The sequence below is a fragment of the Salvelinus sp. IW2-2015 genome, unplaced genomic scaffold (assembly GCF_002910315.2).
Source record: "Salvelinus sp. IW2-2015 unplaced genomic scaffold, ASM291031v2 Un_scaffold1546, whole genome shotgun sequence".
Taxonomy (NCBI): Eukaryota; Metazoa; Chordata; class Actinopteri; order Salmoniformes; family Salmonidae; genus Salvelinus; species Salvelinus sp. IW2-2015.
The window spans coordinates 132490-154806 of record NW_019942978.1 but is presented as its reverse complement, the minus strand read 5'-3'; the positions used below and the strand labels follow the sequence as shown (position 1 = coordinate 154806).

Sequence of the window (22317 nt, the reverse complement as noted above, 5' to 3'; positions counted from 1 at the left end):
CCTAGTATTACCTGGTATTTACCTAGTATTACCTGGTATTTATCTAGTATTTACCTAGTATTACCTGGTATTTACCTGGTATTTACCTAGTATTACCTGGTATTTACCTAGTATTACCTGGTATTCCTTTCACTTATAACACATGCTCTAATCTGTTCTAAAGTGCTCTATGAAATTGAAAATTGGATTACCATTTCTGAAATGTAATATTGTTCTTTATCTACATTTTAATCTCTTAATTTTTGTGTTTCTTTCAAATGTATTTCAGGTCCAACAGAGGCGCCAGGAGCTGGAACAAGCCCTGGGAATCAGAAACACCTAGACAAGGTTATGTCAAAGAAAAGAAGTTCAACAGAGGAAAAMAAGTGTCTGTTCTCTCTGGGAGGACGAAAAGAGAAGTTTTGGACGTTCATATTTATAAATACACCGCTGATTTTTGCAAAAAGCTTAGATAAACATCTTAGATATAGACTGCTCTATTGCTGATGGTAACTGTAGGATATATTTTAACATCAACTAGCAGCTGTTATGGTTATGTATAAATGTTTGATTGCTACTTACTTTTTTATATTTGTCCCACTAAAATATATTTTTGACTTATTTTCTCTCAATGGTCTATCTCTGTTTAACTCCCAAAGCATTTATTTTCTGTGCTGAACTCTCTCACAGATCTTGAATCTATATTCAGGCCTAAGTGAGGTTGAAATTACCCCCAACCTAAGTATTGATGCTACTTCACAATAACTAATATTGGGTATTTTAAGTAGGGGGCTTTTCAATTAAAGTCATAACATTTGGCCATGGTGAAAGAGCATTTGGTTAATTTTAAATGCTTGGACTATCTACCCCGCTCTGAGTCCAAACTAACTCATAACTGATCAGGTGATAGCCTACGCACACTACCGTTTCTGCCTTTGGTCTGGAATTGATATTCAGTGTATGTTTGGTATTGATAGGGTTTTGTGAGTATTCAGTGCCCATCTTTTGCCCCGCTGGCTGGTCGTTTCTTACCAAGATTATTTTAAATGCTTCTAGAATGTTGTGTACCTCCAAAAATTCTACTGTTAGAATCTTGTGTGCTTCTAAATTCTCCTATGAACACTTCAAAGCATGGTGATGACAGGCAAGGTTGTACAATGTTGTGAAACTTCAGTATATTGGTTAATTTATCATTGAAGTAGCCTTTTCATTTTAACCCTACTTTGGTGGAGCTTTGTTTTGTTTTTTGTATTAAAAAAAAAAGTTTTGAAAGTATCAAGTCTTGTTAGTTAGAAGTAAAGAATATTAAGGAAGTAGTGTTTAGTAGTAATTACCTCAAGTCTATCTAGTTTTTGTAAATAATGAGCAGAATAATCTGATGTGAAGAGAAAAATGTCTGTTTTTAAAGGACATACCATCATTTTTGACTCATTGTCTAATGCACCGTTTGCCTAAGACGTTCCCCAAGGGACCCCAATGGTTTAATCCAGAACATTCTCTATAACCTAGCAGCAAGTTGCAGTTGCTTGTTGGTCCTGTGTGGAAGAGGGGAGAACAACGTTTTAGGCTTCACCTGTTCGTTTCAGATGAAATCCTCTGGGTTTTTCCCTCCTTTTATTTGTTAGTGTGCAGAAGTTATCAACACCCGAGGAAGAGAAGCGGAGAGCTGGGTTCACTTTTTTAGCTGTGACATTCACGAATTTCAGCTTTTTTGCTAGTATGGTAGAAGGCTTTAGGCCTTTAGGTATTTCTGTTTAGATATGACATGTAGAGGATGTAAGAAGCTTTTTCATTGGGCTCAATTCAGTATCAGTCCAGGTGTTAATTTAAATACATCTATTTTCAATGGGTATTTTTATTTGTTTTTCAATATTGAGTTTAATTTCAATCAACGTTCTGATTTTAATGCTGAATTGACCGCAAACCTGTAAAAGGATGATACTGAAGACTGATTTTAAATCTTCAGACATGAATTGTATTTTTTATTTCACGGACCAAACCTATTTTTTTTTCCTGTATGTTTGAACCCTATGCTATAATAAAGGATATCGTCAATGATAACTTCTCGGGTTGTGAATTAATTATTTAAAGTTGAACCATTTGATGCACAAAGTGGCATTCTTACCTGCCGAGTGCTTACCTCAGCATCACCGTTTAGTTCTAATAACACACACACCTGTGTTTGTGTCGTTGCTGTGAGAAGTGGGGTGATGCAGGAGAGGGTATAGTATAACAACCAGGGGAACGATCTGGTCATTGACCTGCAGGTCAGCATATCGTGTTCATAGGATAAGGAGTTTAGACATTATTGATATTACTTCACCAAACTTTTTTTTTTGCCTTTGACATTATCCTAATCATTCTAGGGTCATAGCCTCACCTCTGCGAACATTGAGGTGTGCTAAAGGACACGATGTGAGACTCCGTCCTAACGCAACACATTGTTCCTAATGGGATTAGAACTGGTGCTCTTCTAGCTGGCTCTGGCCGCGCTGACCAATAACTACGAGGGGGCGTGACCCAGACGGTCTGCTAGCCCACGTGTCAGGTATAAATACATTTCGTCTCCGCTTCAGACGCGTCTCGCGCCAAGCACTTCAGGAGAAGCTACAGACACCGTGGACTGTCGCACTGTACATCATGGCACTCAAGAAAGTATGCATCATTGGCTCTGGCAACTGGTAAGCACCTTTTTATATATATATATATATTTATTCTAAACATATTTAGCTCTTTCTGAGCTGATGATGCAGAATGATCTTAATAATGTACACGAGAGGGCAGTTTTTGCATGTCAGCGGTTTTCAAATGCCTCACTTAAGGGAATGTAATTTGAGGCGGTAATTACACGGTGAATCTTTGGATCGGCTGTTTATCACGTTTTTAGGTCGTAGAATTTAAACTGTGAGTGTATCGAGTTTTTTTTTTAGCTCGATGTGATCTCACCAGAAAAAGATGACAGTTTGAAAGATAGTCCTACAGTAAACTACTGTTGCCCCTGTTCGTGTTAGATTTCCACTGCTTTCCTTGTTGCTTTATCAGACTAATAATAATACGACTCGTATTGTCTCAATTGGACCTATGATGATAATGCAACATAACTGGGGCAAATATCACAATTTAATGTATGATCTCAATATAGTTTATTTAATCTAGTAGAATTGCTGGGTTATTGAAGTTTCAGCCACAGTGGCTGCACTGGCTGTTTGGCTCATGCTGAATGCAGTTCAACTCCGTATGGTTTCTCTCTCACACACACACACTCACTCACAAAAGGGCTGATCGTGTCATATTAATCATATTATGTGATGAACTTGAAGGGTGGCGGTGGTATGTCCAGCAGCCGTGCTGCTATTTTTTATTTTCTTTATGTAACCTTTATTTATTTTACTAGGCAAGTCAGTTCAGAACAAATTCTTATTTTACAATGACGGCTAAACCCTCCACTAACCCGGACGACGCTAGGCCAATTGTGCGCCGCCTATGACAACAAACGCTTTGAACTGCTGCACTCCAAGGCCTTGGATTTACTTCCTCGGGAATGCTCTTATGTTCTCTGAGGTTGTATTGTGTTGTTATGTAGGCTACTAGTACAATGGGGGGAAAGTAGCTGAATCAATATTGAGTTGTCTGATCTTTAAAATAACTCTTGCCTCATTGATTGACTTAAAATAATGTTTGCGTAATCACTACTGTGCCATTACACTCATTAGGTGTGGTTTATATTCATTATAAACAGTGAATGTTAATTATTGACTCAATAATAATTTGAGTCCACTTTTTAAGAATGAATTATGGCATAATTGTTTTTCCCGATCTCTCTCCAGCATCTGTTACATAATATGTGGTGCTAGAAAGCCTAACTGATTGGCAGCAGTGAGAAACAAGCTTCACTAACCAAATACAATTGCAAGACATTCAACTTCCTAACATCTCACTGCTAGCCTGTTTATCTCTCAAAGTGGGATTACCTCACTGGGTCTTGCACCCTGATCTAATACAAGTGTGAAGTATATTAGCCTCCTTCAATTTAAGTAATTTCTTAAGATCCTAAAATGTGGAGAACAGGAATGAAACAATAGGATTGTTTGAAATAGACACTTTTTTGTTTCACATCTACAGGGGCTCTGCCATTGCCAAGATTGTAGGCGCCAATGCAGGAAAGCTTGACGTGTTCGACACGACAGTGAACATGTGGGTATTTGAGGAGACGGTGAACGGACGTAAACTCACAGAGATCATCAATACAGACCATGAGAACGTCAAGTACCTGCCCGGACACAAGCTTCCCCCAAACATCGTAAGACTCATTCATTTCAGGCYTTCAAAATACTCTGGGAAAAAATTGTGTGTATTAATAATTTTAGAAGTAACCCCCAACCAAATCTCAGCTAACATACATTTTTTACAGTTTGTCACGATAGAAAACACAATGCATGTATCACCTTTTCGGTTCAATAAAAAACAGATTTGATTATTAACGAATTATTACCTAATCATTTATTTTTTTTACCAACTTTTAGATGTAAGTCTGCCACACATCCACCCGATGAATCTGTCTTCACCCATGTAGGTGGCTGTTCCAGAGGTGACGGATGCTGTGAAGGGAGCAGACATCTTGATCTTCGTTATTCCACACCAGTTCATCAACAGAATCTGTGACACCATCAAAGAACACATCAAGAAGGATGCTGTGGGCATGTCTCTTATCAAGGTGACTGCTTTTTGCTTTCAGGGCCTGTTTGAAAAAAGGCCAGATGTTCAAATGACTACCTCAATGCAACAGCAAGAGTAAACAATGACCTTTTTGAAGGGCAAACTTCTGATTTGAATATACAGAATTTAATACGGCTGCTTCTATTTGTTGTTTGTTGCTGTAAATAGGATGAGGCGGACCTACATTCCTGGTGATCGGTTGTTGTAGGATGTTGATGAGGGAGATAATATGAATAGATGTATCCATGGTGATCTATGTTTCAGGGTGTGGATGAGGGAGATAATATGAATAGACGTATCCATGGTGATCTATGTTTCAGGGTGTGGATGAGGGAGATGAATATGAATAGACGTATCCATGGTGATCTATGTTTCAGGGTGTGGATGAGGGTCCCGAGGGGTTGAAGCTGATCTCTGAAGTCATCAGAGAGAAGCTGGGCGTCACCATGACAGTACTGATGGGAGCTAACATAGCCAATGAAGTCGCGGAGGAGAAATTCTGCGAAACAACAATCGGTAAGGGGTGTGTGTTTGGTTGTTTAGGAAAATAGAACACCGTATATCTCTTACCATTAAAATAGCACGTCAATGCTTTTGTCCTACATAAGTAAATATCAATGTATTTCATGATTTTTTTTAAATAATTGTTTTTATTTAATTTAACCTTTATTTAACTAGGCAAGTCAYTTAAGAACAAATTCTTATTTACAATGATGGTCTAGGAACAGTGGGTTAACTGCCTTGTTCAGGGGCAGAACGACAGATTTTTACCTTGTCAGCTCAGGGATTCGATCTAGCAACCTGGCCCAACGCTAAAACCACTAAGCTACCTGCCGCCCCAGGTATGGTATTGAAGATATTTTTTCACGTGTAATAATTCTCCATGTTTTGTATTTGTCACACAGGGTGCAAGAACAAAGAGTGGGGCCCCATCCTGAAACAACTGATGCAGACCACTAACTTCAGAGTTACTGTGGTGGAGGAAGCTGATGTGGTAGAGATCTGTGGCGCTCTCAAGGTGGGCCTTTAGTTACGCGGGAAGGATAGGGGGGAAAAGTGTTACAACGTTCTAAACGGAATGGGGCGGCAGGGTAAGCCTAGTGGTTAGAGCGTTGGACTAGTAACCGAAAGGTTGCAAGATCGAATCCCAGAGCTGACAGGGTAAAAKATCTGTTGTTCTGCCCCTGAACAAGGCAGTTAACCCACTGTTCCTAGGCCGTCGTTGAAAATAAGAATTTGTTGTTAACTGACTTGCCTAGTTAAATAAAGGTACATTTAAAAAAGTGGAAGGAGGAAACAGACAGGAAATTTAAGGAAAAAATGCTGATGATCGTGTTTGTGTGTGTATTAATATGTGCTCAAACAAAGGAGTGACAGACGTGTTTTGGTCATGCGACCATCGTCAGAGAATCTTTTAAGACAAATTGCTTTTTAGATTTCTATTTTCAGATAAGATCATAATGGTTTAAAACGAGCTCTTCTTCTCCCACCCCAGAACATAGTGGCGGTGGGAGCAGGGTTCTGTGACGGCCTGGGCTTCGGTGATAACACCAAGGCAGCGGTGATCAGACTGGGACTGATGGAGATGATCGCCTTCGCCCGGATATTCTGCACCGCTGGACCCGTCTCCCCCGTCACTTTCCTGGAGAGCTGTGGCGTCGCCGACCTCATCACAACTTGCTACGGCGGACGCAACCGTAAGATCGCCGAGGCCTTCGCCAAAACCGGAAAGGTGCCGTGAGGAGCGTGGAAAGAGTGTGTCATACCTGTTGTCGTTGATATTCAAAACCGGAAAGGTGCCGTGAGGAGCGTGGAAAGAGTGTGTCATACCTGTTGTCGTTGATATTCTAAATGATCAAATGTTTCTCTCTCATGTGTCCCCTCTCTCTATATATATCTCTCTTTCTTTCTTTTTTATCTCTCTCTCACTCTGTCTTTGTATTTGTGTCTCCCTGTGTAGACTATTGAGGAGTTGGAGAAGGAGATGTTGAATGGTCAGAAGCTACAGGGTCCAGCCACTGCAGCTGAAGTCAACCACATTCTGAAGAAGAAGGGCCTGGTGGACAAGTGAGTTACATTTGATGAGTTTGCCTTCAGAATCTTCTGAGAGCGAGTTATGTTCTTAATTGAACATCCAATGACATGTATAAACCACTCTTATAACCTTTTCACACTACTGAGCTGATACATGAATAGTAAATACTCAAGTAAAAGTGAAAGTCACCTAGTAAAATACTACTTGAGTATAAGTCTAAAAGTATTTGTTTTTAAATATACTTAACTATCAAAAGTAAATGTACATCATCATTTCAAATTCCTTATTTTAAGCTAACCAGACGGCGCCATTTTCTTGTTTTCTTTTAATTTACGGAAAGCCAGGGGCACGCTCCAACGCTCAGACATCATTTACAAATGAAGCATGTGTGTTTAGTAAGTCCACCAGATCAGAGGCAGTGGGGATGACCAGGGATGTTCTCTGTTCAGTAAGTCCACCAGATCAGAAGCAGTAGGGATGACCAGGGATGTTCTCTTAAAAAGCGTGTTAAATGGACCATTTTCCTGTCCTGCTAAGTATTCAAAATGTAACGAGTAGTTTTGGGTGTCAGGGGAAAATGTAAAAATACCATTATTTTCTTTAAGAATGTAGTGAAGTAAAAGTTGTCAAAAATCTAAATAGTAAAGTACAGATACCCCCAAAAAACGACTTACATACTTTAAAGTATTTTCACTTAAGTACTTCACACCACTGTATATATACTGTAAGCCAGTACGGTTTGGGTTGGCACTTTGGTGTGAGTCTGAAACTGATGTCCCAGCTTTCCACCTTCCAGGTTCCCCTTGTTCAATGCTGTCAACCAGATCTGTTTCCACGGACACCCCGTCAAAGAGTTCATCACCTGTTTGCAGAACCACCCTGAACACATGTAACTGACTGAAGGATGCTGGGACGCTTTAAATGTTGGAACCAGCCGAAGGAAGCGAGGCCTGACGAGGAGCGGGTTGGACGATGATTCCACCTCATCTAACTGTCTAAATACTAAGACATGCGGAGCGGACAACAAAAAACCTCAGAAAGAAAACTTCTCAGTCAAACCTACTTCTGGTTCTGGCCTGCTGTAATATGCCACTACAATATCATKAAAAATACCCCTTGTTCCGACTGATTCTTAAGTTGTTATTGGTGATGTTGCCACTAGGTAATGTGTCAGATTTTCCAAAATACATTTTATTTAGAAGAATGTCCCTTGGCCTTAAACAGGTGAATTGTTTTCTGGGAGGTGAAGGGTATGTCTTTAGTTGTCTTTTTTTTTTTTTATTACACATGAGTGGCAGCAGCTATTTGGTGTAAGTTGCGTTMTTCATAGTCGGCAATCCCACACAAAAACACATGAAAGAAGTGCCTTAATATACCTTTTGACACCAGTCACTGGTAAATATTTGTCTTACAAACAGATTTTATTACCTTGTTATGTCTAACAAAGGACTTGAATAAACAACCGTTATTCACTGCTTATCCCTGGTTACCGCCTTCATTATGTCCCTCTTTATTGACGTAGCCTATTGCTTATATGATGACATTAATTTAGGAATAAATTGTTCAAATAATTCACCCCTAATGTTTTTGGACGGATGTCTTTTGACTGTCAACTGCGTTTATTTTCAGCAAACTTAGCATGTGTAAATATTTGTATGAACATAACAAGATTCAACAACTGAGACATAAACTGAACAAGTTCCACAGACTAACAGAAATTGAATAATGTGTCCCTGAACAAAGGTGGGTCAAATCAAAAGTAACAGTCAGTATCTGGTGTGGCCACCAGCTGCATTAAGTTCTGCAGTGCATCTCCTCATGGACTGCACCAGATTTGCCAGTTATTGCTGTGAGATGTTACCCCACTCTTCCACCAAGGACCTGCAAGTTCCTGGACATTTCTGGAGGGAATGGCCCTAGCCCTCACCCTCCGATCCAACAGGTCCCAGACGTGCTCAATGCGATTGAGATCCGGGCTCTTCGCTGGCCATGGCAGAACACTGACATTCCTGTCTTGCAGGAAATCACGCACAGAACGAGCAGTATGGTGGCATTGTCATGCTGGAGGGTCATGTCAGGATGAGCCTGCAGGAAGGGTACCACATGAGGGAGGAGGATGTCTTCCCTGTAACGCACAGCATTGAGATTGCCTGCAATGACAACAAGCTCAGTCCGATGATGCTGTGACACACTGCCCCAGACCATGACGGACCCTCCACCTCCAAATCGATCCCGCTCCAGAGTACAGGCCTCGGTGTAAAGCTCATTCCTTTGACGATAAACGCAAATCCAACCATCATCCCTGGTGAGAGAAAACCACGACTTGTCAGTGAAGATCACTTTTTGCCAGTCCTGTCTGGTCCAGCAACGGTGGGTTTATGCCCATAGGCAACATTGTTGCCGGTGATGTCTGGTGAGGACCTGACTTACAACAGGCCTACAAGCCCTCAGTCCAGCCTCTCTCAGCCTATTGCGGACAGTCTGAGCACTGATGGAGGGATTGTGTGTTCCTGGTGTAACTCGGGCAGTTGTTGTTGCCATCCTGTACCTGTCCCGCAGGTGTGATGTTCGGGTGTACCGATCCTGTGTAGGTGTTGTTACACGTGGTCTGCCACTGCGAGGACGACCAGCTATCCGTCCTGTCTCCCTGTAGCGCTGTCTTAGGCGTCTCACAGTACGAACATTGCAATTTATTGCCCTGGCCACATCTGCAGTCCTCATGCCTCCTTGCATGCAGCATGCCTAAGGCACGTTCGCCTAAGGCCTCTTTAGTGTCCTAAGTTTTCATAACTGTGACCTTAATTGCCTACCYTCTGTAAGCTGTTAGTGTCTTAACCACCGTTCCACAGGTGCATGTTCATTAATTGTTTATGGTTCATTGAACAAGCATGGGGAAACAGTGTTTAAACCCTTTACAATGAAGATCTGTGAAGTTATTTGGATTTTTACGAATTATCTTTGAAAGACAGGGTCCTGAAAAAGGGACGTTTCTTTTTTTGCTGAGTTTATATACAGTACAGTACATCAGTGTTTTAACTTGGCCGTGTTAGGCCTTCAGTCAGTAGATTGCAGAGGACCTTTCCACAAGTGCATGCTGTGCTCTCAACACCCCTCAATGAAACCTGACCTGAATCTGACTAGCCTGCTAGCCTGCTACCCTAAACTCTTCACCTTTACCATTTTCTAGAGTGACTACTGCAACGGTTCTCTCTGCCGAGAAGTGGATCTCACATAGTAATCTGAAGTGATGGGAGAGAAGACTTGGGCCTATGCAATATTACAATAGATTAAATTATGATCATATCTTGTTTTGGAGCATGGGAATCATTACACAAATGATTTTGAAACTTGCCCGAAATTACGTACTTCAATATTTGCTGAAGCAGTTCACTCAGGAAAAACCTCTGGAACATTATTATATACCCTAGTGTATTCCAATTTGAATATATTCAGGYTAGTCTGTTATTGGTTAGAAATTAAAGCAAAAAAAATGATACATATATTCTCAAATTTGTGACGATGCCATTGTGCCAAAATCATTATGTGAKAGCGAAAGTAGGATCTGCTTAAGTCTGTGAGCAAATGACTAGCTTGTTCAGTAGATAGACCAACAGAAGTAGCTTTTATTTCTGACAACTGCTGAAAACATCCACAGTTGGACAGTTCAGAAGGGTTAAGTGGTAACTTGCCAGTGTTATGTAATAAGTAGGCTATCATTGGATTCCCTAGTTGACATGGTTTGCATATTTATTGAGTCAGTGTACTAATAATAGCTAGTCTCCATCACGGCAAAGGTGGAAGTTGAACTATATTTAGTACAGGGCTCAGTGTAGATGGCTGTGGACAAGGGAGCGACTGCTCTAATGTCCATCATGACATTAGCTGCCCTATCAGACATCTAGGACTGGGATACCCCCCATGAGAACATATACTACATGACTAAAAGTATGTGGACACCTGCCCGTCGAACATCTCATTCCAAAATCATGGGCATTAATATGGAGTTGGTCCCCCATTTGCTGTTATAACGTTTTTCCACTAGATGTTGGAACATTGCTGGGGGGACTTGCTTCCATTCAGCCACAAGAGCATTAGTGAGGTCTGGCACTGATGTTGGGCGATTGAAACGACGTTCCAATTCATCCCAAAGGTGTTCAATGAGGTTTAGGTCAGGGCTCTGTGCAGGCCAGTCAAGTTCTTCCACACCGATCTCGACAAACTTTTTCTGTATGGACCTCGCTTTGTGCATGGGGGCATTGTCATGCTGAAACAGGAAAGGGCCTTCCCCAAACTGTTGCCACAATGTTGAAAGAACAGAATCGTCTAGAATGTCATTGTATTCTGTAGCGTTAAGATTTCCCTTCACTGACACTAAGGGGTCTAACCCGAACCATGAAAAACAGCCCCAGACCAATATTCCTTCTCCACCAAACTTTACAGTTGGCACTATGCATTGTGTGTGTGTGTGTGTGTGTGTGTGTGTGTGGTGTGTGTGTGTGTGTGTGTTGTGTGTGTGTGGTGTGTGTGTGTGTGTGTGTGTGTGTGTGTGTGTGTGTGTGTGTGTGTGTGTGTGTGTGTGTGTGTGTGTGTGTGTGTGCCGTGCATTAGCAAGAGTGTCAGTGTAGTGTGTCTGTTTGTGTGGGTAGAGACCTTTGAGTGTGCATATAGTCCGTGGAGGGGGTGGGCAGCTATCGTCTATCTGTTTAAAAGTGTCATTGCTTGGGGGCAGAAGGTGTCTCGGAGCCTGTAATCCGAGACTTCATACTCTGGCGCCATCTGCCGGCTAGAAGCAGAGAGAACAGCTATGGCAGGGTTGGCTGAAGTCTCTGACATTTTTTCGGGCGTTCCTCAGACACCGCTTGGTGTGTATGTCTAGAATGCCTGGGAGCTCTGTAGGGCCTTGTGGACGAGGGTGTAGAAGTTGCCATACCAAGCGGTGATGCAGCAAGTCAAGATACTCTCAATGGTGCATCTGTAGAAGTTCTTGAGAATCTGAGGACCATTCCAAATCTCTATCTATACATTATTTTACTGGTTGTTTTCAACATCTTACCCAATGGGAGTGGGTGTTATTAGACATAAGACCTATTTTATACACAGATTAGTGCTATTATTATCATACTGTATTTAGATGACATTTCAGAATGCTCCGTTGCAATGGAGCCTGGTGGGTTATGGGTTATGGACGCCTGATGGAGCTCATCATCTCGTACAGAGAACTCTGAGGGTGGGTTATAGACGCCTGGTGGAGTCATCATCTCGTACAGAGAACTCTGAGGGTGGGTTATGGACGCCTGTGGAGTCATCATCTCGTACAGAGAACTCTGAGGGGGTTATAGACGCCTGTGGGAGTCATCCTCGTACAGAGAATCTGAGGGTGGGTTTGACGCCTGGTGGAGTCATCATCTCGTACAGAGAACTCTGAGGGTGGGTTATAGACGCCTGGTGGAGTCATCATCTCGTACAGAGAACTCTGAGGGTGGGTTATGGACGCCTGGTGGAGTCATCATCTCGTACAGAGAACTCTGAGGGTGGGTTATAGACGCCTGGTGGAGTCATCATCTCGTACAGAGAACTCAGAGGGTGGGTTATGGACGCCTGGTGGAGTCATCATCTCGTACAGAGAACTCTGAGGGTGGGTTATGGACGCCTGGTGGAGTCATCATCTCGTACAGAGAACTCTGAGGGTGGGTTATGGACGCCTGGTGGAGTCATCATCTCGTACAGAGAACTCTGAGGGTGGGTTATGGACGCCTGGTGGAGTCATCATCTCGTACAGAGAACTCTGAGGGTGGGTTGGAGCCTGGTGGAGTCATCATCTCGTACAGAGAACTCTGAGGGTGGGTTATGGACGCCTGGTGGAGCCATCATCTTGTACAGCAAGATTAATTACTTAAAAATCATACAATGTGATTTTCTGGATTTTGTTTTAGATTCCGTCTCTCACAGTTGAAGTGTACCTATGATAAAAATACAGACCTCTACATGCCTTGTAAGTAGGAAACCTGCAAAATCGGCAGTGTATCAAATACTTGTTCTCCCACTGTACCTGCTGGACGCTGTCTATGGGTGGGTGCTGCTATGGTGACCAGTGAGCTGAGATAAGGCGGGGCTTTACCTAGCAAAGACTTATAGATGACCTGGAGCCAGTTGGTTTGGCGATGAATATGAAGCGAGGGCCAGCCAACGAGAGCATACAGATCGCAGTGGTGGTAGTATATGGGGCTTTGTTGACAAAGCGGATGGCACTGTGATAGACTGCATCTAATTTGCTGAGTAGAGTGTTGGAGGCTATTTTGTAAATTACATCGTGAAGTTAAGGATCGGTAGGATAGTCAGTTTTACGAGGGTATGTTTGGCAGCATGAATGAAGGATCTTTGTTGCGAAATAGGAAGCCGATTCTAGGTTTAATTTTGGATTGGAGATGCTTAATGTGAGTCTGGAAGGAGAGTTACAGTCTAACCAGACACCTAGGTATTTGTAGTTGTCCACATATTCTAAGTCAGAACCGTCCAAGTAGTGATGCTGGGCGGGCGGGAAGGTGCGGGCAGCAATCGGTTGAAGAGCATGCATTTAGTTTAACTTGCATTTAAGACCAGTTGAGGCCACGGAAGGAGAGTTGTATGGCATTGAAGCTCATCTGGTTGTTAGTTATCCACGTGTCCAAAGAAGGGTCAGTAGTATACAGAATGGTGTCGTCTGCGTAGAGGTGGATCAGGGAATCACCAGCAGCAAGAGCGACATCATTGATGTATACAGAGAAAAGAGTCGGCCCGAGAATTGAACCTGTGGCTGTCACGCCCTGACCTTAGAGAACTTTTTTATGTCTCTATTTGGTTTGGTCAGGATGTGATTTGGGTGGGCATTCTATGTTCTTATTTCTATGATTGTGTGTTCTATTTTGGCCGGGTATGGTTCTCAATCAGGGACAGCTGTCTATCGTTGTCTCTGATTGGGAATCATACTTAGGCAGCATGTTTTGCACCTTTAGGTTGTTTGATGTTGTTTTGTGTAGCTCTGGTGACCTTCAAGACGTTACGTTCGTTGTTCTTTTGTTGTTTTTGTTTGGTGTTGGCTTTTTTTATAAAGAAGCATGAACACGTACCACGCTGCACTTTGGTCTTCTTCCGACGAGCGTTACAGTGGCACCCCCATAGAGACTGCAGAGGTCCGGACAACAAGCCCTCGATTTCACACACTGAACTCTGTCTGAGAAGTAGTTGGTGAACAGACGAGGCAATAATTTGAGAAACCAAGGCTGTTGAGTCTGCGATAAAATGTGGTGATTGACAGAGTCGAAAGCCTTAGCCAGGTCGATGAATACAACTGCACAGTATTGTCTCTTATCGATGGCGGTTATGATATCGTTTAGGACCTTGAGCGTGGCTGAGGTGCACCCATGACCAGCTCGGAAACCAGATTGCATAGCGGAGAAGGTACAGTGGGATTCGAAATGATCGGTGATCTGTTTGTTAACTTGGTTTTTGAAGACCTTAGAAAAGGAGGGTAGGATAGATATAGGTCTGTAGCAGTTTAGGTCTGTAGCAGTTTAGGTCTAGAGTGTCTCCCCCTTTGAAGAGGGGGATGACCGCGGCAGCTTTCCGTACTTTGGGGATCTCAGACGATACGAGAGGTTGAACAGGCTAGTAATAGGGGTTGCAACCATTTCGGCTGATAATTTTAGAAAGAGAGAGTCCAGATTGTCTAGCCCTGCTGATTTGTAGGGGTCCAGATTTTGCAGTTCTTTCAGAACATCAGCTATCTGGATTTGGGTGAAGGAGAAATGAGGGAGGCTTAGGCAAGTTGCTGTGGGGGGTGCAGGGCTGTTGACCAGGGTAGGGGTGGCCAGGTAGAATGCATGGCCAGCCGTAGAAAAATGCTTATTTAAATTCTCAATTATTGTGGATTTATCAGTGGTGACAGTGTTTCCTATCCTCGGTGCAGTGGGCAGCTGGGAGCAGGTGCTCTTATTCTTATTACGATAAGAAAGACACTAGTCTATCTGGTTGGAAAAGTAATAGTGAAGGACCCATCAATAATACCAGTTTATAAACCCAGAGGTGCAACATTGCTAGACTACCGGGACGCTTACTAAACAGACCAAGAAGACCATGCCAGGGTTTGAAATTTGCGAAGTCAATGAGAGAAGTGAAAAATTATTTCTTAGTTGTTCATTTTCACGAAATCTTAAGTGACAACCAAGATTCTAGCCAGTGTCTTAAGTAGTTGAACATGTTATTACTCCAACCTCGTGAATGTGACAAACTGACACGTTTTTATTTTCGTCACAAACAACTTTATATTGAAGAAGTGCTTTAGATTTAACGACTTGCACCACATGCGCAGTTTGGCTAGCAAACATCGCCATCTTCATACCACAAGACAGAACAATGAGACATCTATTTCACAGGATGTATAAATGTGAAGCATCCGCCTGGAGTCTCCACTCACTTCCAAATATGGTAGTGAGAGGAAGCCCAGTGGCCGACAGTGGGAGAAGATGGAACGAGATGGATTTTGGCCGATATTCTGATAGTTTCCTCGTCGATTAAACATTTGATCTCAATATAGGTGTCTTTTCCCCAAACTAGAATATGTAACGAACAGAGTGGACTATGTTATGTAGACGTTTACCCTTTGCCAAAGTTTTAAAGAATAGCGTTGTTTAGAAGGAGTGCAAAGGTGAATTGAGTTATTGCACACGCGCACTTCACAGAGTAGGCGTTCCCTGTTGCTAGAACGAGCCAATAGGATCTCGCTAGCTCATGCTTGGRTCGGCCCACCTTCTCGTTTGTTCTGCCCACATTTCTTCCCATCTTAAGGCTGTGGTCTTTTTAGTAAAAAAAATGTAAAATCTTTGTTCATTCTGGACTGTCTTTGATGATTCCTCTGTTGTGAGGCCTGTTTAATTTCATCAATCCAACAATTCTATCACGGACAACAAAACGTTTCTAGTCTCATCCAACACGGGCACAAAACGTTTCTGGACTCATCCAACACACAGTCCTCAAAGGAAGGGCGGTGGAAACGTTTCCCCTGTTATTTTCAGAGGATTACATTTCTTAAATCGAAGCCACTTTTGGTGACAATGGCTGCTCTTTCAGTGTGGTTTTGGAACGAGAGGTTTTGGCTCCCACATAATGTGACTTGGGCGGATCTTGCAGACCCAGCGCCCGGGGTGGAGTATCCAAAAGCCGGGCACTTACTCTCTGCCTTACCGCTGGCTGTGGGGATCTTTGCTGTCAGAATACTATTTGAGAGGTACGCACTATTTTGCTTTTCGAAGTCATGTTACCATGACGTTTTTTCCCACATGTTTTCTTTTATTAACTATTTCTTGAAGATAACACTCGCCCGGCGGTATATGCACGCACGAGTCTTCGATTGAATAAAAAAATGTCCTTGCAATCGTATTTTTTGGGGGGTAGTCCCATAGATTTATGAATTAGAATACTTTAATAGGATCTCTATGGTTGCCCATCCATGTCAGCCTTATGCTAGCTAAGCGAACCTCTATCTGCTTGCTACTTCCTAGGGCATGGGGTCGGCAAAAGGTCGGGCCAAAACCGTTCCTCAATTATTATTTTTTGGTCTTCCAAAGTTTCAACTTTTTGGTAAAAAAAGCCTCTGTAAAATCACCAATATTTTCTAATCTGTTCCCAAGTATTCCCACAAATAAAAATAGACATATTTGATTGTATCTCAATTTAATCAAGGTAGGAAAGGATTATGTTATTTTCAAATACAACCTCCTTTTGGGCTTTCTTGTGGTCAATTTTAGTGTACAAATTATTATAATTATGTTCCGGCCCCTTTACCATCCGCTCGGACAAACATCGTCCCCCTGCTAAATCTAGTTGTCTACACCTGTCCTAGTGAGAGCACTAGCATCTAACAATAGATATCGAAAATAAGCTCATTATCCATTGATATAATATCTTTGGCCGACAGTGACAGTACAACAACTTGACGACAAAGTTTGCAGACAGTTCTCAGGGCTGGCCTATGGCCTGTAAAGCACCCCTCCCACAATCTCCAGTCCAGGTTGTCTTTAATTCAAACCATGCTCAGCAATCATGGCTATAGACATGGTGGGGAGTAAAACAGTTATAAACCATTATAAACTGGTTATAACAGACCCTTGTCACTGAGAAACTGACACAGCAGGGCTGCAGGATCACAAATCAATCCATTACCAGGACTAATGACACCTGTCCTGTCAGTACACCCATCCATACCTAAAGAGCTTATCATCATTACCAAACAGCCTCAGGCCTGGTTGGGGACCGACATACAGTATATAGCCTAGCCCAGGTCTCTACAACCCTGTTCCTGGAGCGCTACCGTCCTGTAGCTTTTACGCTCCAACCCTAATCTAGCACACCTGATTGTAATAGTTTAGCTGGTTGATAAACTGAATCAGGTTTAGTTACAGGTGTGATTGGAGTGAAAACCTACAGGAGATTAGCTCTCCAGGAAGAGGATTGCAGAACTCTGCCCTAGCCTATGTGTCATGGGTTGGGTTGGGACTTGTCACATCTATGTGGGAACTAGGCCTATTTGTCATGGATGAGAGAGGACGAGATGGGTTCATTTTCTGTTTAATTAGCTTCTGGTATAAACTTGCTTTGACAAGTTTTAGAATCTCAAGGTTTTTGCTTCGGAGGGAGTTTTCCCTTGTAACTGTTGTCCTTTGGGTTAGTCAGGGTTAGTCAGGGTTAGTCAGGGAAAGTTTGGCTGAAATCCAGGATGAAGTATTGCAATGGATGGAGGGATATTGTACGTTTTTAATAGTGGCTCTGAACATTGTGGGTATTTCACCAAACTGTTGGTCATCTTGTACTTGCAGAACCCACATTCATAAATCATCTCAGAGTAGGAGTCCTGCTTTAAGATAGTCTGAAATGTTGTCTTTAGATCACAATGAATAAGATTAAATGGGCAGGGGTACCTGATTCTCGGGGTGGCAGGAAGCCTAGTGGCTAGAGCGTTGGGCCAGGAACCGAAAAGGTTGCTGGATCGAATCCCAGACCTGACAAGGTAAAAATCTATTGTTCTGCCCCCGAACAAGGCTGTTGTTCCCCGGTAGGCCGTCATTGTAAATAATAATTTGATCTTAACTGACTTGCCTAGTTAAATAAAGGTTAAATAGAAAAAGCACTACTCTGAGATGCTTGGTACATAACTCCCCAGATCTTCACCAATACAAAGGAGATGGGAAGCCCAAGGGCAAGGGGTTGTTTCTGGAAATAAGGGACCTTAGTCCTTCCTCACCTCTCAGGAGAATAAGGGTTTGTTTCTGGAAGTAAGGGACCTTAGTCCTTCCTCACCTACTTAGGAAGAATAAGGGTTTGTTTCTGAAGTAAGGGACTTAGTCCTTCTCACCTTCTCAGGAGAATAAGGGTTTGTTTCTGGAAGTAGGGACTTAGTCTTCCTTACCTCTCAGGAGAAAAAGGGTTGGTTTCGGAATAAGGGACCTTAGTCCTTCCTCACCTCTCAGGAGAATAAGGGTTTGTTTCTGGAAGTAAGGGACCTTAGTCCTTCCTCACTCTGGGGGAATAAGGGTTTGTTTTCTGGAAGTAAGGGACCTTAGTCCTTCCTCACCTCTCAGGAGAATAAGGGTTTTGTTTCTGGAAGTAAGGGACCTTTAGTCCTTCCTCCATCTCTCAGAGAATAAGGGTTTGTTTCTGGAAGTAAGGGAACCTTAGTCTTCCTCACTCTCAGGAGAACAAGGGTTTGTTTCTGGAAGTAAGGGACCTTAGTCTTTCCTCACCTCTCGGGGGAATAAGGGTTTGTTTCTGGAAGTAAGGGACTTAGTCCTTCCTCACTTCTCAGGAGAATAAGGGTTTGTTTCTGGAAGTAAGGGACCTTAGTCTTCCTCATACTTCAGGAGAATAAGGGTTTGTTTCTGGAAGGTGGGACCTTAGTCCTTCCTCACTCTCAGGGAATAAGGGTTTTTTCTGGAAGTAAGGGACTTAGTCCTTCCTCACCTCTCGGGGGATAAGGGTTTGTTTTGGAAGTAAGGCACCTTAGTCCTTCTCACTCTCAGGAATAAGGTTTGTTTCTGGAAGTAAGGGCCTTAGTCCGTCCTCATCTCAGGAGAATAAGGGTTTTTTTTGGAAGTAAGGACCTTACGTCTTCCTTACCTTAGCGAGAAAAGGGTTGTTTCGGAAAGTTGTGAAGTCCAGATCATCACATTCATCGGTCTAGAACAGAAGTTGATTGTGTTGAAGTTTCAGATTTTGCTAGGCCATAAGCCAGTTAATTTATAGCCAATTCGTACTTGAACTGTGTTTACTAGTGCAATAATGACAACATGAAGTAGGATTATCTCGTTGGCATCATATTTTTCTTAACCTGTACCTTGGACCTTTTCTCTGTGAGCGAGGATAAGCAAAATACAGTTTCAGACTGTTTTGGCCTAAACATCCTAAAATGTCTTTACCTAATCCTTTTCTACTGAACTGATTTGGCTTTGGCTAATAGCTCGTTTATGTAAACAGCACATCCATCCAGTTCTAAACATCTCTTTACACTCTCACCGTACGCACACCTCTAGGCTACATTCATTTTGTGCTTTATTGAACGTTTTTTTCAACTGCATACAGACAGAGAGAGTACAGCCAGCTTGCCGGACTTAGCTCAGGTGGCTCCACCACTGTTGCTGCTCTCTCGAGATATTGTTGATGTACCAGCCGGTCCCGTATCTTGCTCATACTCGTGGTGCTTGGAGAGGTCTGTTTGCAAGGGAGGAGTGCTGAAACAGTCTTGGTAAAATGCTCATTGACTAGTCACAGCTGCTGAGGGGTCGGTAGTAGGGGCCCTACGTGAGTTCTCGGTGTCACCAGAACGTGTGGGTTCTCTTAAAGATCTGTTGCTATGGTATTTTCATAGTACTTGTTCTGCGGGCTCTGCACAGTTTTGAAGGGTCGGCTTGCCTGGTTTGGGCTGATATGGTGAGCGCACGTTTGGTGATAGTACAGAACGTGTGAGACTGCTTCTGGACTTTGGGGATCTGTTCTCCAGGACTTAACGAGCGCTAAGGTACTATTTTCTCTCTTAATTGGGTTTGGATTGGACTCACGTAGGGTAGTATCGCGGTTAGGTCTAGGCTTGGTTCTAGCATTGGGCTAGTCATTTGTTTTTTGTGCCAAGTGTTAAGATGGGTCTCTGGTCTCACGAAGAATATGATTGTTATTATAGTATAGGTGTTCTGATGGCTAATGAGGTTTTCTTTCTGAGTTTGCTCTTCTTCTTTTGATTCTCTTGTTTCAGTTCAGTTCGTTATGCTTTGTGGCTTTATCAATTAGATGGTGCATTCTTCCTTCATTTTGTTTATTTTGTTGGTCTATCATCTTCCCTGCTCAGGAGACGGTTGTGATTAGTAACATCAGGAGAGTAGTTGTATTATTTAAATCATTCAGGAACCGTTGTTGTGATAGTCATGAGGAGATAGTTGTATTATTAACCATTAGGAGAGACGGTTGTATTATTATCGCATTCACAGGAGACATATTTTGTAATTAGTACCTTCAGGGACTTATAGCTTTGTGCCGGTTACTTATTATTACATTGGCGTGAGGGAACACGAGATAATTGGTGGTTCTTTTATTATTTCCGAAACAAACCCTTACTTACTTCAGCTGGAGGAAGCTGAGAGGTAAGGATTGATAGAGTTCATTAGTAATCATCAGCAGAAGCACGCATCCATGTATAGTATTAAGTGTTACACTGTGAGCGAGTTAGGAAGAGGAGAGGGCTTCCGGTAGTTGTTGTATTTACTTATCAGGAAGAACTAGATTGTAGTTGTTACCAGATGGAAGAGGGAGAGAGGATTAGGCTTTAGTATTTATTAAGCAACAAACAACCAGTAACCCATATGGTTTGAGATACACTGATAGGTGTAGAGTAGGTCAGTAACACGGATATAATAGTACGACTCTCAGTTGTAGTTATTATTGGATCCCAGCGCGTATAAGGAGACCACGTTGTATTAGTTACATCGGAGAGAGTTGTATTATTACATCAGGGACGAGTTGTAGTATTACATAGTAGAAACGTTGTATTATTTACATAGGAGACCGTTGGTATTAATTAACATCAGAGACAGTTGTAGTGAGTATAGGAGACAGTTGTATTTAGTAACCATACAGTAGAACAGTTTGTATTGTTAGCATCAGGAGAGCCGTTTGTATGAGTGAATAGGAGACGAGTTTGTATTATTAACGATCAGGAGACAGTTTGTATTATTAACATCAGGAGATCAGTTGTATTAGTACCATCAGGAGACCAGTTGTTATTAGTTACATCAGGAGAAGTTTTGTTTAGTGACGCATCAGGAGACAGTTGTATTATTAAGATCAGGAGACCAGTTGTTAGTAGTAACCATCAGGAGAGAGTTGTATTAGTTGCATCAGGAGTACCAGTTGTATATTAACATCAGGAGACAGTTGTATTAGTTACATCAGGAGACCAGTTGTATTAGTGACATCAGGAGACAGTTGTAGTATTTACATCAGCGAGACAGTTGTTTAATTACATCTCAGGAGACAGTTGGTATTATTACCATAAGGAGACAGTTGTATTGTAACATCAGGAGACGAGTTTGTATTTATTACCATCAGGGAGACCAGTTGTATTTTAACCATTCAGGAGACAGTTGTATTTTAGATGGAGAGACGAGTTGTATTATTAACATCAGGGACAGTTGTAGTATTACCATCAGGAGACCAGTTTTGTATTATTAACATCAGGAGGACAGTTGTTATTAAACATAGGAGACCAAGTTGTATATTAAACCATAAGGAGACAGTTGTATTATTACATGAAGGAGACAGTTTGTATTAGGTTACATCAGGAGACAGTTGTATTATGTAACATCAGGAGACAGTTGTATTATTAACCATCCAGGAGATAGTTTGTATTTATTACCATTCAGGAGACCAGTTGTATTATTACATCAGGAGATGTTGTATTAGTAACATCAGGAGACAGTTGTATTGTTACCATCAGGAGGCGACCAGTTGTTTGAGTGAATAGGGAGACGTTGTATTAGTACTCAGGAGAAGTTGTAGTGTAATAGAGGAGACAGTTGTATTAGTTACATCGGAGACAGTTTGTTTATTTCCAGGAGACAGTTGTTTAGTTTAATCAGGAGAAGTTGTATTCGGTGAATAGGAAGACGTTGTAGTTTAAATAGGAGAAGTTGTTTATTACATACAGGAGACCGTTGTATTATTAAAGAATCAGGAGACGTTGTATTAGTGTATATCATGAGACAGTTGTTATTTAGTAACTAGGAGACCGAGTTGTTATTTAACATAGGAGACAGTTGTATTATGTACCTAGGAGACAGTTGTATTATTACCATAGGAGACGTTGTATTTTAACTGAGGAGAAGTTGTAGTATTACCTAGGAGAGTTGTATTTATTACCATAGGAGACCAGTTGTTTTTAACTTCAGGAGACAGTTGTATTTTAACATCAGGAGACAGTTGTATTAGAATAAGGAAAGTTTGTTATTTTAACATAGGAGACGTTTGTATTTTAACATTAGAGATAGTTGTTTTTTAATAGAGACAGTTTT

The 22317-nt window shown here is 42.0% G+C and overlaps 3 protein-coding genes across 4 annotated transcripts in view; all 3 read left to right on the top strand.

The window, feature by feature from the left end:
• Positions 1-2040, top strand: part of smarcd1 (SWI/SNF related BAF chromatin remodeling complex subunit D1) — a 45022-nt gene extending 42982 nt beyond the window's left edge. Inside the window, exon 14 of the mRNA XM_070439303.1 lies at positions 269-2040. Coding sequence (XP_070295404.1) covers positions 269-322 — 54 coding nt within the window. The 3' untranslated portion in view covers positions 323-2040. The remainder of the gene's footprint in view (positions 1-268) is intronic.
• Positions 2041-2549: 509 nt separating this feature from the next.
• On the top strand, positions 2550-8209 carry LOC112071210 (glycerol-3-phosphate dehydrogenase [NAD(+)], cytoplasmic). Of its 2 annotated transcripts, XM_024138658.2 has the most exons (8): positions 2550-2660; positions 4102-4279; positions 4553-4693; positions 5073-5211; positions 5601-5713; positions 6191-6427; positions 6656-6762; positions 7527-8209. In XM_024138658.2, the coding sequence occupies exons 1-8, from the start codon at positions 2620-2622 to the stop codon at positions 7621-7623; spliced, it is 1053 nt and encodes a 350-aa protein (XP_023994426.1). In that variant the 5' UTR covers positions 2550-2619; the 3' UTR covers positions 7624-8209. The 2 variants fall into 2 exon arrangements, 1 of the variants encoding a protein (XP_023994426.1); XR_011475791.1 differs by lacking the exon at positions 7527-8209 and having other exon boundaries at positions 6191-6491; positions 6656-6745.
• Positions 8210-15513: 7304 nt separating this feature from the next.
• Positions 15514-22317, top strand: part of LOC112071209 (ceramide synthase 5) — a 35558-nt gene continuing 28754 nt past the window's right edge. The window contains exon 1 of the mRNA XM_070439302.1: positions 15514-15992. Within this exon, the coding sequence (XP_070295403.1) occupies positions 15820-15992 (173 nt within the window). The 5' untranslated portion in view covers positions 15514-15819. The remainder of the gene's footprint in view (positions 15993-22317) is intronic.

What these genes read in the sequence shown, in the direction of transcription:
- LOC112071210 (XM_024138658.2), top strand. Translation starts at nt 2,620, where the DNA reads ATGGCACTCAAGAAAGTATGCATCATTGGCTCTGGCAACTG. An exon ending in ATCATTGGCTCTGGCAACTG is followed by an intron (nt 2,661 to 4,101) that starts GTAAGCACCTTT and finishes TCACATCTACAG; the next exon opens with GGGCTCTGCCATTGCCAAGA. An exon ending in AAGAAGGGCCTGGTGGACAA is followed by an intron (nt 6,763 to 7,526) that starts GTGAGTTACATT and finishes TCCACCTTCCAG; the next exon opens with GTTCCCCTTGTTCAATGCTG.